Genomic DNA, 13,849 nt, shown 5'->3' with positions numbered 1-13,849 from the left:
AAACCTGGAAAGGAAATCCAAGGTTTGCAATTATCCACAATTCTCCCGTAACAGCAGCAAAATATATTTGGTACCACTAGACCAGGAATAATTGGAGGGCTGGAGTTATTTTAATAATTTCTACACAAAGAAATGACTCTTTGCCTGATGTACAAACCTGGAATATATATATATATATATATATATATATATATATATATATATATATAAACATTTTTAAAACAGTGAAAACTAAGAGATTAGGTTTATAATATTTTTTTCTTTCCACCTATTTATATATTTGCATAGTTAACACAGATCAAGGCATCAAGACTGCAGTAACGTTTTATACTATCACGAGGTACAGACTGCTACTTTTCTGATAATTCCCTGCAAACTTCTGCCTAGCATTGGACAGAACCAATACTCCTAGAAACTGCATTATTTGTGAAACGCCTATTCCACATGATGGGATATAGATACAAATAGGTGGTTTTTAAACTCAGTCCCAACATGCCATAATCAGGGCAGGTTGAGCAACTTGAGCACTACAATCGTAACCTAACATGCATGGGGTTCAGTACCTGCTACAACTGACACAAATCTCCATTACCCTTTATTTGAGAGATTCACCAGGCACAGAAACAGGCACATTTCATATCTTCATCTTTCCTTTTCCAAACAGAAAAATCAATTTGGAAAAGGAATTAAACTGCATCTCATATGTATAAGATAGCTAGCATGTCACCCATTAAATGTCACTATTGTTAAATGTATGCCATCCTTTTCTGTTTTCCTATTGCACATTCTCTTTGAGAAGAACAACAAAGTTACAGTACAAGGCTGAAATCAACATTGCATATTTAAGTCAGCTTCGACTTAAAAGTTGCGAAGGTGTACCATGTCAACAATAGCTGAAACAAGATTCCTTTACTAAGATTAAAGAAGCAATGCAGGCATGGTCATGCATAAGGATCTCAGATTAGTCCTTAAACATTGAAGTCGTTTCATCCTGTTTAAAATATGAGACTGTAAATAACATGTGTATTATTGGTAATATACAGCCACAAAGGCAACCTTCAACTTACAGTATATAAGAACCTTTCACTAGATGTAAAAGATAGCCGTGGGAGATGCTTATACATCAAGTTGGAGAGTCACTAGTATGAAACAAACAGCAATTACACTTGGCTGTGCATTGCTAAGGAGAACTAAACAGTGGATAATGACAGGAAGCTACTGAAGAATCCTTCTCTACAGTTATTATAAGCATTGTCACACGAATGCGATGGCACCCCTCTAGTACACTCATGCAACTCCAGAAGTTAATGGGGTTTCATGGGTGTACTTGAGGGCAGATTATACAAGGTCCCCAAAAGATTTCTAAATACCTGGGACAGAAATGTATTTTTAAAAGGTGTATTTGGGGAAAAAACGTTGAATAATTTTACCCAGTCCCCAGGAGTGAAGCAGAATGCATCTTTTCACCTCTGCTTAGACTATAAAGAATGGTCTTATTTTCACTAAATGCTACATGCTCATTACTGGAAAGCTGAGGGAATGCATTTCTGCATATGCAATATAAGTCTCACAGCTTAGGGATATTCAGTGGGTTTTGCAATGAAAGATTTTAGTCAAGCCCTTGCGTATTCCATAAGAGGCTACATGGAAAATTGAACTAAGATTCCTGGGTTCTGCAGTAGGCAGGAGGCCTGAAGATCTTCTGCCAGCTTCACAGAGTTTTTAAAATTACTAATAAACCCTAGTAGGCCTCCATTTTATTTATTTTGATATCAAACAATGCACATGCCAAAATATGTTTGTACTGACAGCAGGTTACGGCATTATAGAAGCTGTGAGAGTGAACCTAGCTGTTTTGACAGATGGGGCTTTTGGCACTTGGGGAGGCATGAAAAGCAGTTTGGGATCTGCAGTTCACCAATGCTGGCTGATGTTTCGGCTGCAGCGATCAGCAGTCAAATATTAACCATGTTGACATTTAGCTTCATCAGAAGATTCCAAGTGAATATCCCACTGAGATATGGTATTCAGACCTTTTAGAGCTATTGTTTTAGGCTTTCTGCAGACTCAGGAAGACTAAATTATTATTTTGCACTTTGCTCATATTTTCAAATTCTCTAACAACCACAAGGGTTAGAAGCCATTAAAATACAAGCCTGGATTCAGGAGCACAATTCTATTGCAAAAGTGAGAGTCTGCAGCCACAGATATGCAGAACACACTGGGCCCAGATTATAATACCCATCTCTCCAGTCCCAGATTCAAAACAGGATATAAACTGTCTTCACATGGCCATACGATCTCATTTAAATTTTGCAGTACATGCATTCGCAATGGGAGAAGAGTCCTTTGGACATTTCCACTTGGGAATCCTGTTTTCAGTAAAATTCTGTGATGCACATACACAAAAGCTCGGCTGCCTACAGTCGCTGCTACTGAATGATACACAAGTCAAGTAAATCCTTACCCTAAAGCATAAGTGATGGGTTTACATATGCAGCCTGCATGAAACTGCAAGTGCCATAAGTTTTTTTTTCTGCAGAAGTCCTCCTTCTGTGCCAGAAATTAAATACTAGCACATGCCTCCATATAGTAGGTTGCACCTGTTGACACCTTTGTACCATAAAGGGAATACAGTACCTGGACAATGGAAGGCAAGAAAAGGAAGACGAGTTGCTACTGAATGTTTTGGCTGCCAAGAAGCAGGCAGTATTGTGGCAGGTGCCTGGAAAACCCATGAAGACCACTCAGCATGCACTGTATATTTGTAAGAACTTCTTGCAGGCACTGCGTGTGAAGGCACAGCCATAAAAGACAATGGCAACAAAGACAAAGCTGAACTACAAAGGCATGAATTCAACTGAGCCCTCAATGAAAATTGTGGCTATGCCCCCAGAAGTGGAAAACTGAATGGACACAACCTGACAGCCAAGAATGAGGTGTGCAATTCCCTTTCAAGGTTCACAAAAAAGGGACAAGAGAACATATTTGTCTCCGCTGAGGCATACCTCGGATATTAAGAAGCACCAAATGGCTGATATATAGTCAGGTTATGCCACTAGGCTGACTTGTCTCAGACTATTAAAAAAAGGAAGAATCAGCCAGCATGATTCAGGGCTGGGAAATGCTTTCCACTAAAACTCAGGCAGTTATGATGAAGGAACCTGTGCTAAGACACTTGTCAGCACTACCATCTGTGAGTGTTTTCAGTAACAGCCTCTTAGCATTCTCAGATGGGCCATTTCAAAGTACAACCACCTTTCATACACAGGCATGGGAGGAAGCATCACTCCTTCCTTCACGTTAGCCTGGGGGGGCGCTCTCAAAGTCCAAGCTCCATAGGAGCACTGTGCATAAAGTTTTGGCACCTGAGTAAGATGGATTCCACCATGGTCAAGCCATAGAAGCTCCGGTAGCCAAAAATGGACTTTGGCTTCTATTTTACATGTTGCAAACTCTAAGGGCTCTGAAGACAAGGCTACACATTATGTCTGAAGTCCAGTTAAGCTACCATTTCAGATATTAGAATTAATCTGAATAAAAAGCTATGGTTTATAAGCAGCACATCACACCTAAGGCACATGTATGCATGCAAGCCACCATCTCTCCATTAAGACATTGCTAATTATGTCCTCAATAAGAAGCAATGACTGCTAGTACAAAATGAACATACAGGATCATGAGTGGCTTTTTTTTCTTTTTTAAACATTACACCTCCTCCCCAATACTGCAAATACTATGTGTTGCACATTTATGCTGTCAGCAATATATATAGCTTGATTGGAAAGCATGGGGCAGAACTTTAAAAAATGTACAGGATTCCGTTTAGAACTCCAAAGTTCAACAAATGCCCTAGTTTAGGGTGAAAACAATTATAAATCTGATAATGATGCACAGCATCCATGAGTGATTTTTCCTTAATTTTGAAATAGTGTCATTAACTACGACATATATTGTAGGTTTACATTTCTAAAGAGAAATAACAGCAATAGTTGAATAGTTTCGTTTCCTATCACAAGTGATAACCAGTGTTTTGATATCTTCTATTTTTCTTCCAAGAAATATCAGTCTATCAACAGTTTTAAAATAAAATGTTTTCTGTAACAATAGAACTTTAAATAAAAATATGATTCTGATTTAGATACTTTAAGAAGACATGGATATTTGTCAAGGTCTTCTGACAAAGTAATTATTAAAACAGAGACCAGGTGAGGCCTTAAAAAGACAATATACTATATTTCAGACAAGATTGCACTTAGTTTTTCAAAGTGATAATATCATAATTGAAACATTACTTCATCATTTCTTCTTTTACTTAACATGCTGACAGTTTCCCTCTAGCCCACATGTGAACTTTTTTTGTATTCTAGCTTAAAGGAAGAAAAGTCAAGTAATTTATCCAGCATATACTGTATGTGTCTTTTCACTTCCAATTGACTAGATCATTAATAATTAAAAAAAAAAAGCCTCTCTGACCGCAATCATTATCCTCACGAGGAAAAAACGATTCTTCAGAGTTTAAGTGTTGCTAGTTCTATTAAAAAATATACCATGGTATGATTTCTTAATGTGTTGCTACTTTCGCCATTGGACCCTAAGCAGTTATGCCTTCAAACTCTTCCTTCTGTTCCACAAAGTGGTTCTCTGAGCTTTAGGACGGCTGATTGAAGACAAACTGATATAAAACCCCCAAATGGAGTTGTCTTCTCTTTAATCTGTCTCCCTGGCTATATGTCAGGGGTCTGGTAGATCCGATGTATCCACTATGACTTTAATAAAAATAGTATCATCTTTAATATACGTTCCATTTTCTAGAACAGTTTGAGCCACAAAGACTGGGCAACCAGATGCAATGTTCATTTCTCCAGTAGGCTTCTTGAAACTACTGCTGTTTGGGTCTGGCTTGAAAGCATCTCCTAAGTGACGGCGAGACGTTCCTTGATCCATTAGCATGAGAGTCACTTTCTGTTTGAATGGCCAAGGAAGCAATGCATCATATTCTCCACGCATTATGACAAAAAACAATGACAAGTGCGTCCCTTTTCCCATGCCATCACCATTAAGGTAAACTCTGGCACACATTTTATAGCCGAAGTATCCAGTATAAAAGGGCTGGCTGTACAAGGACAGTGTCTTTCCCATCACGGCCTCTTGCTTTCGACGTTTATAATCTCGAATTTTCCAAATTAATACTCCATTGTAACTGGCAGTTTCTAAAACTTGGAATCGAAGGTCCATGTCAGCCAGCCGAATATCATGAACACTCAGCATTTGATCGTGTCGAGTTAGCTGCGTCTCCAGCAGACCTAACAGAACAGGGGAAATGTGTGTAAGGGGGGAAAAAAAGAAAAATACATAGAGTTATAAATCAGTATCACCAGCGCTCTTATTGCATATAGTAAAATCTTGTTTTAAGAACCAAATCATGGTTAATCACCTTTGTGACAAATTCCACTGATAATAATTCTGCCATAAAATAAGTAACAATGTTATTTGGGTCTTTAACGTAATAGAGGAAATTGAGGTCACACCCAGTAAAAATTTCAAGAATTCAAATGAAAGGGTTCGGTCCTTGGACCGATACTCTTTAATGTCTTCATCAGTGACTTGGACGAGGGAGTGAAATGTACTCTGTCCAAGTTTGCAGATGACACAAAGCTATGGGGAGAAGCGGACACGCCGGAGGGCAGGGAACAGCTGCAAGCAGATCTGGACAGGTTGGACAAGTGGGCAGAAAACAACAGAATGCAGTTCAACAAGGAGAAATGCAAAGTGCTGCACCTAGGGAGGAAAAATTTCCAGCACACCTACAGCCTAGGGAATGACCTGCTGGGTGGCACAGAAGTGGAAAGGGATCTTGGAGTCCTAGTGGACTCCAAGATGAACATGAGTCGGCAGTGTGACGAAGCCATCAAAAAAGCCAATGGCACTTTATCGTGCATCAGCAGATGCATGACGAATAGATCCAAGGAGGTGATACTTCCCCTCTATCGGGCGCTGGTCAGACCGCAGTTGGAGTACTGCGTGCTATTCTGGGCGCCGCACTTGAAGAGGGATGCGGATAACCTGGAGAGGGTCCAGAGAAGGGCCACTCGTATGGTTAAGGGCCTACAGACCAAGCCTTACGAGGAGAGACTAGAGAAACTGGATCTATTCAGCCTCCGCAAGAGAAGGTTGAGAGGCGACCTTGTGGCTGCCTATAAGTTCATCACGGGGGCACAGAAGGGAATTGGTGAGGTTTTATTCACCAAGGCGCCCCCGGGGGTTACAAGAAATACTCTTTCCTGCTTATGCAGGCGGTCGGACTCGATGATCTATTGAGGTCCCTTCGACCCTAACATCTATGAACCTATGATCCACTAGAAACACTGTTCAAAGCACTGTGCCATAAAGCCATAGATATTGCCACCTAAACCAGTTTTTATCAATGTTTACTAGCAAAGATTGCTACTGCAGAAGCCTTCAGAAATTACTATTAAATGTATGTGATCCCATCTTAATGTAGGAACATCCTGAATTGCACAGAATCTTTTCTTTTTCTTTTTTTTTTGTTGCTATTAATCCTGGATGAAAGATCAGACAATGTTATATTATGAGCTAAAAGTGAAAAGTGAGGCTATGCTCATAGTTTCATAATGCTTAGGGTCAGAAGGGACCTAAACAGATCATCAGGTCTGACCCCCTGCCCGGGCAGGAATGAGTGCTGGGGTCATAATACCCCAGCCAAATATCTATCCAGCCTCCTCTTGAAGACCCCCAAGGTAGGAGAGAGCACCACCTCCCTTGGGAGCCCATTCCAGAGCCTGGTAGCCTTAACTGTGAAGTAATGTCTCCTGATGTCCAGCCTGAACCTTCTCTCTAACAATTTGTGACCATTATTCTTAGTAACCCCGGTGGTGCCTGGGGGGAGCAGAGCCTCAACCAATTTCCGCTGATCACCCCTGGTGAGTTTGTAAACAGCCACCAGGTCCCCTCTCAGCCTTCTCTTGTGGAGGCTGAATAGATTCAGGCCCTTTAGCCTCTCCTCGTAGGGCCTGCCCTGCTGCACCTGGACCATGCGAGTGGCCCTCCTCTGGACCCTCTCAAGGTTAGCCAGATCCCTCTTGAAGTGCGGCGCCCAGAACTGGACGCAGTACTCCAACTGCGACCTGACCAACGCTGCACAGAGGGGAAGGGTCACCTCCCTGGACCTGCCTGTGATGTATCTGCGGATGCACGACAAGGTGCGCCTTAGCCTTACTGACCGCTTCCTCACATTGGCAGCGCATGTTCATCCTGGAGTCAACAATGACTCCAAGGTCCCTTTCTGCCACTGTGTTGTTGAGAAGGGTGTTCCTCCAGCCTATAGGTGTGTTGCTGGTTCCTTCTCCCTAGATACAGCACCCTGCACTTGTCTGTGTTGAACTCCATCCTATTCTCATCTGCCCACCTCTGTAACCAGTCTATATCTAGCTGGATTCTGTCCCTCCCCTCCAGCGTACCCACCTCGCCCCACATCTTGCTCTATTGTGACTAAATATTCTTCTGCAACTGTGGCTGAGCGCTTTTTTATTTGCAGGTTCTTTTTATTGGCTCTTTTGTTCTCTTCTCATGGAAAATAGTATTTGTCACTTTTTTCCTTTGTATTTTCCTACTCTGTCAAAGTTAACAAAAGCAGGGAGTGTAGAGAACTAAATGTACTCACAAGCAGCAGACTTTTTACTAAAATTATCTTTACAAAATAATTTCCCTTTGACCCAAACAATATTGTCTGAACTCTTAAGAGCAATCTACACTGTACTGCTAACTTCTGGTTTTCACCACCCTGTTCAAAAAGTAACAATTGACATTATTACTCAAATAGATCTCATTCAGCTTCTTGAATCAAACATTCACCTTTATTGGGATATAAAAGAGTGTCAGCCTATACCTAGAAACACATTTTCAAGTGAATAAGTATAGTAGTGATCTATTAAGGGCAGAACATTAACCAAAAAAAGACTTGTCAATACTTTAAAATCAGCAGAGAAAATACTTCCAATTAAGTTCCAAGTGTAATCAAGGTCATAGTCACAAGAAAGTAAGATGGGAGTCAAGTCTAAGAAATAGCCTGTAAAGCAGGGTCGTGCCATTAAGAAAAAGATTAGGCACATAATTCCCTTTCAAGATACTGAAGGGTCAACATTATTGATGTTTTCAACAGAGAAAATCACAAGAGCAACAAAAATTGCTCATTTGCCTTTCTTTTAAAGTAAAGGCTGCTGGGTCATCCTTCACTCCATCATCCTTATACTTACTAGTATTTCGTGCTCCTTGCCCTGTGGTTTTATCAACGCTCTCCAGCTCCGTCACTCTGTTCTGAAGGGACTCCACACTGCTCTTCATGCTGTCAGCCTCTTCCCAGTTCTGTCGGAAGGGACGGATTTCTTTGTCCAGTTCTTTCAATTTCTCTGCTTGACTGTCAATCACTCGCTTTATGAAACAGTAAATTAGAATCAAAAGAAAAAACAACTACCATGAAAAGCTCGAAAGAATGAAAGTTAGACAAGGTTATGTATGAATGATGAAAGTCATTTACACACACAGGTTGCAGCCATGTTGGTCTAAGGACATAGGCAGGCAAGGTTCTTTGGGTAGATGTGAAATATTATTAGACCATCTAAATAGCTGGAAAAAAAGTTATTTGCAAGCTGTTGGGTAAAAGCTTGCAAAGAACTTTTTTCCAACTATTTAGTTGATCTAATAAAAGATCTTGGATCTACCCCGTGACTTACTCGCACTCACACTCACTTGTGGGTCAAGCATTATAAAAAAGCCAAAATAAACCTTGGTATATAATCTAGAAGAACAGGATTAAAACAAGAACTCACAACTTTTACTATTGGTTCTGCCATACTGAACAACTGTACAGATTTGGTAAGACACTTAACCTCTCAGGTTTCCACAAGTTGTGAAATGGAGATAACTTACTTTACAAGAAGTAAGCCTCAATGTTTGCATACTGCTTTAGAAACCAAACACATGATAGAAGTGCTAAGAACGCTTATGAGAGCACTGTAAGGATCTCCAATGAAAGAATCATTTTAAGAAAAAAGTAAATTTCTTTAATTTGGCCCCTGGCTACAGAAGCTCATTTTAACTTAAGTGTAATATGCAAGGATATTATAGGCCTCAAAGAAAGTCTGTCAAGTTTGATTTGGGCGATATCTTCACAAGTGCTTTGAGCTTAGGTGTCCAAGGCCTATTAAATGTCAGAACTCATGCTCCTACTCCCTTAGGCTCTTTGAAAATCCCACCCTTTCTTCCTAAATGTAAGGAGTCCAGGCATCCTGAAGGTGCCCACTGGTTCAACAACTTTTTTCTTAAGTTATGCTTAAGAAATGCAAAAAAGTCTTCTATGCCTTGGTAGGCACCTCATCTGATTCTTAATACCCTGGTAAGTACGTTAATGGAAAAAAACCTAGGAAAGAAACAAACCTCCACTACATGGATTTAAATCCAATGCAAGAATAGCAAAATAGTTTATACTGGCAAACTAATTTAGAGCAACAGGAATTCCAGCCAGAACCCCATATTTAACCAGCAAGTTTAATTGACAGTAAAAGTATCTGAGACAAGAAACTACTTTTGCTACCAGCTACAGTTAAAATTTTCAAACTGACTTTCCAGTTTATCAGCTCCAGCAAATTTAAAAATATTTTTTCACTTCTAAAAAAATGTCATTTAGGAAGATGACAAAAAATGACCAAGTTGGCTCAATTTAATTTTTGTTTGCCTTCTAGATAACTCCATCATTAATTCAATATTCTTTATAGGGAAAACCCTTCCACCTCAGATTGCCTTCACTCCTCCTGTAGGATTTGTTTTTAATCATTCACTTTCGTTATAGACTGCAAATCTGTAATGATTAAGCAAGTTTCTAAGTTTGACAGCCTGCTAACTATCACATTTTATAAGTGTGGGGTTTTTTTCCTGCTCCAAGTTTTCTAGAATAGCCTTTTTTTTTTTTTTAAATGCCAATGCTTCAAAACAGGTATGTACCAACCTTGAAATTACGGTTCTGTGAAGCAAAGCTATGTCCTGAATCAAAAATGCATGCGTTGTGATCTCATCAAACAGACTGATATTATGGTGCCTGGGGATGCTAATCACAAACCACAAATATACAGCTTTATTTCATCCTCTGTTCTAGGATGAAGGTAGTAGGGGAATAAAGTAGAGACCAGTCATAAGCAGTGAGTATAAAAAGGAGCACAAGCCAGATGGCTTGCATTCATTTTATAAGAACAACCAATAGGCTCTGGCCAGGAGTTTGCAGACTGAGAGGTGTACTTAAATGTAAAGGGTACCTAGGCCCCCTGCACACATGCAGGTAAAGGCACCATGGGATCTAAGACACGATTCACACAATCACACCTCCTGACATGCTGCACGTTCATGGCAGGAGGTACGATTGTGGGATCACACATTAGATCCCATTAAGCCTTATTGCCAATGCAGGGGGAGCCGATCCCAAGCTCCTCCAGCACCAGCAAAAAGCAAGCTCCCACAACTGGGAGAGACATGCACCCTGGTGGAGGGGCTTCCAGCTGTGGGGGCACCTCATACATACCCAGGACTGGACGATCCCTGCTGCGACATTTTCCCTGACCCAGGAGTGCATGAAACCCCCAGGGCCCAGAGGATCACTTCAGCAATGATCTCTTGACCCCAGTGGTGCAGGGAACCACCAGGGCCAGAGGATTCTTAGGGCTGGGGGAGGAGGTGAAACCCCCCAGACCCTGGGGACCATGGCTGCCATGATCTTTAGGGCTTGGGGGCACAGAAAACCCCCAGACCCTAGGGACTGCAGTTGCCACGATTCCTAGGGCTCAGGGGTTCCATACTGGACATGGTGCACTCCTGCTGCTGGAAGCCTGGTCAGCTGATGGGGCTCCTAGCCACAGGGGAGACCCACCTACACATGCAAATTAAAGGTCTATAGAAACCAGCTATAAAGTTAGTACACTTTTTGAGGTCTAACTTTATACCTAGCTGGAGCTTTTTATTGTGCGATGGCTACTTTGCACAAATAGCTGGTCTCCAGGTAACTGCACAATTAACCAGTTAATTGCACAATACCTGTAACATGTAGCAGGGGCTGTAGAAGCTGCCCCTTGTTATACTTGCGCACACTACCATTGGCAGGACCTATCTTTTTGTTAGTGTTTGTACAGACCTGTGGCAGGCAGCCTCGATCTCTGACTGACGCCAGTTGGCACTAAACATTATATCAACCAACAAGCAAAACAAAGAGCAACTGTCAGATGAATTAAGTGCCAAAAGAGCAAAAATACGGAAAAGCTACAAGCAATGTTTTTTCCTAGAAGAAAAGGGACAAAATGAAAGAACTTTTTTTTTAATACTGCTATTTAGAAGCAACTTTTTTCCCTTACCAAGCTATTTTTAATACCCTATTCTTGTCCAAAATATGATCAGGTTTAAAAAAGAACTACAGCTTTGTTTGTTGCCAGACAGTGGATTATATTTTATCTCCCAAAATTGTTCCTGAGAATACCAGACACAAGGAGTCATCAGAAATCAGTCTATATTCCACTGAAAAAGGCACTGGGATCTATATAATTTTTCACTTACAGGGAGGCAGAGGCATCTCACACTAGGAAATACTGACGTACTAAATCTGAATTTAATGCAGCAGGGAGAATTTTATTCTCTCTAATTACGCTATTAAAAGCACGCAGATGTCTCACATTGTACTCATAAATTTTCAAGTAGGTATCAATTTTCTGTATGGGACTTTCTATTCCAGCAACTGACCTCTCTAGATTATTAACCCACACAGCTATGTGTGTGCAGTAAACCATACATGCTGCTTCCAGATACTGATTTTTGTCTGGTTGTTATTGTGTTGTTGATACTCATTTGCTATGCTTTCTGTTATATTAAAAAAAATTGTATATATTATTTTTGGGCCAGCCCCATTCCTATCTACTAAAACTAAAACATTCTCCAAAACTTTGGAAGCAGGATTACAAAGGGTTCTTAATATTTCATAAGAAAGGAAAGACATATGTTTTTAATTTATGACATCAAGAAGAGATAACTCACTTTGCCGTTATGACTAATTTTTTTTCCCTTCTAAATATGGTACTGTTGGATTGAAAGATATATAAAGAATTCCCCAACACAGGAAGGAAAGGGTAAGTCAACAGACAAGTGACTATATACCACACAAGTGGGATTTAGTGTTTCCTAAAAAGTATTACAGGAGGCAAGTAACATTGCTCAGTATCCCAATTAAGATTATTCTTGTTCTCTGGCTATTTTAACACAGCCATATTGTACACAAATTGCCTCTCCACTCTGCCTAGAGAAATTCTTCTCCCTTAAAAGAAAGCTACTATAGCAGGAAGGTAATTAACTCAGTGTAGAAAAAAATTCAAGAAAAGTAGTATTTTGTTACCCAACTAGGCCTAAAGATCTGGAGAGGCTTTAGGTCACTACCATGTACTGATAATGGAGGCTCAACACCATATGTACAGGCTTCTTTCTAGGAAAAGGTAGCTGACAAATTATTTTATGCCCACCTCAGCTAGCTGATGAAACTGAACTTGAAGAAGCAGTAAAAATTACCTGGGAGGCCAGATAATTGTTCAGAAAATTAGTTTGAACCAAAAGGTCCTGAAAGCCAAGGTTCTTGTTACTGTCTAAATGCCTTTGATGATTTCATGCTCAGAATTAGGGTTGAGATTGATATTGCTAATGTGCCTTCCAGTGCAGACAATACCAACATCCATTATGATCAATGACACAGCTGTTCCCAAGCTAAGGAAGGTTGTATGACAGCTGATAATGGAACTGTATCAGAAATTAATCAGCATTTATAGGGCTTGGAGGCCCAAGCATTTAATGCCCAGCCAGACACAAACTATCTGGGACTATGCTGGAAGTATTTGTGGCTTTGCTACAATGGCTGCTCAACACTTGGGAAAAAGAATAGCTCGCAACCGGGAATTAACTTCTTCAGCTCCTACTGAACTACAGACTGGCCAAAAAACTCAAAGGAGACCAAACTAGGACACCAAGCTCAAAGGATATATTTACTGAATGTTCTTACCAATTCTGATTGAGAAAAGGGCATTAGCAACAGGGAAAGACCAGAGCAAAATAGTGGTATGGACACATTTGACCTAGGTATGGACAAGTAAGGGACGGAAACATTGTCCAACACCTTTCTAATTCCAAAGAGTAATTCATTTGATTCTGTTAACATGGATTTAAAAATATAAGCCACTTTTAAATACACTCTGGAACCACTGCCACAGTTTAGGGAAGTTTGAAAACTTACAGTAATTTGCCAAAACTTCATGAAACACTGCCATACCTTTTCTGTATTTCCTTTCCTGTCATTATATACTGGAGAGAGAACCACATGCAAGAAGCTACTCTTCCAAGTTAACTTACCTCATGCTAGATTTATGGAGCAATGCCTTTACCCTGAATTGCTTCCGCAGTGGTGGAATTCAATATTGCAGGTGTTGCAGCCATAGCTTGCACCAAATGCTAAAAGCTAAGCAAGGGAAGGCTGGGTCACTTGGAAAGGAGATGCCAAGAAACAGTTCTGAAGGATATGGTGCTGCTGTTCCAAGTAGGTATTCTTCTCGAGTCAGCAAGGGTCCTAGCATGGTAGTGTGGAAGGACAGTGCTGCTAGTCATGGCCCCCCCCCGCCCCGCCAGGGAATACAAATCTAATGCCAGTTGCATTCTAGTCCGTACGTTTCCATTCTGCCTAAAACACCTACATTTATTTGGCAATGTTGATTCAATACGGTGTTTCTACATACAGCCTTCTTAAAATTAATATAAACAA

At 40.5% G+C, this 13,849-nt stretch overlaps 1 protein-coding gene across 13 annotated transcripts in view; it reads right to left on the bottom strand.

Annotated features, from left to right (window-relative positions):
* Positions 1-230: 230 nt before the first annotated feature.
* Positions 231-13,849, bottom strand: part of TRAF3 (TNF receptor associated factor 3) — a 92,521-nt gene continuing 78,902 nt past the window's right edge. For 11 of the 13 annotated variants that reach the window (XM_025197176.1, XM_025197179.1, XM_025197171.1 and 8 more), the window contains 2 exons: positions 8,277-8,451; positions 4,735-5,306 (listed from right to left, as the gene is read on the bottom strand). In XM_025197176.1, the coding sequence (XP_025052961.1) occupies positions 4,735-5,306; positions 8,277-8,451 (747 nt within the window). Of the gene's footprint in view, positions 5,307-8,276; positions 8,452-13,849 lie in introns of all 13 variants that reach the window. The other 2 variants (XM_006018028.3, XM_014517091.2) reach the window with 1 other exon arrangement.

This window comes from Alligator sinensis, unplaced genomic scaffold, assembly GCF_000455745.1.
Source record: "Alligator sinensis unplaced genomic scaffold, ASM45574v1 scaffold85_1, whole genome shotgun sequence".
Classification (NCBI taxonomy): Eukaryota; Metazoa; Chordata; order Crocodylia; family Alligatoridae; genus Alligator; species Alligator sinensis.
This window is presented reverse-complemented; position numbering and strand designations above follow the sequence as displayed.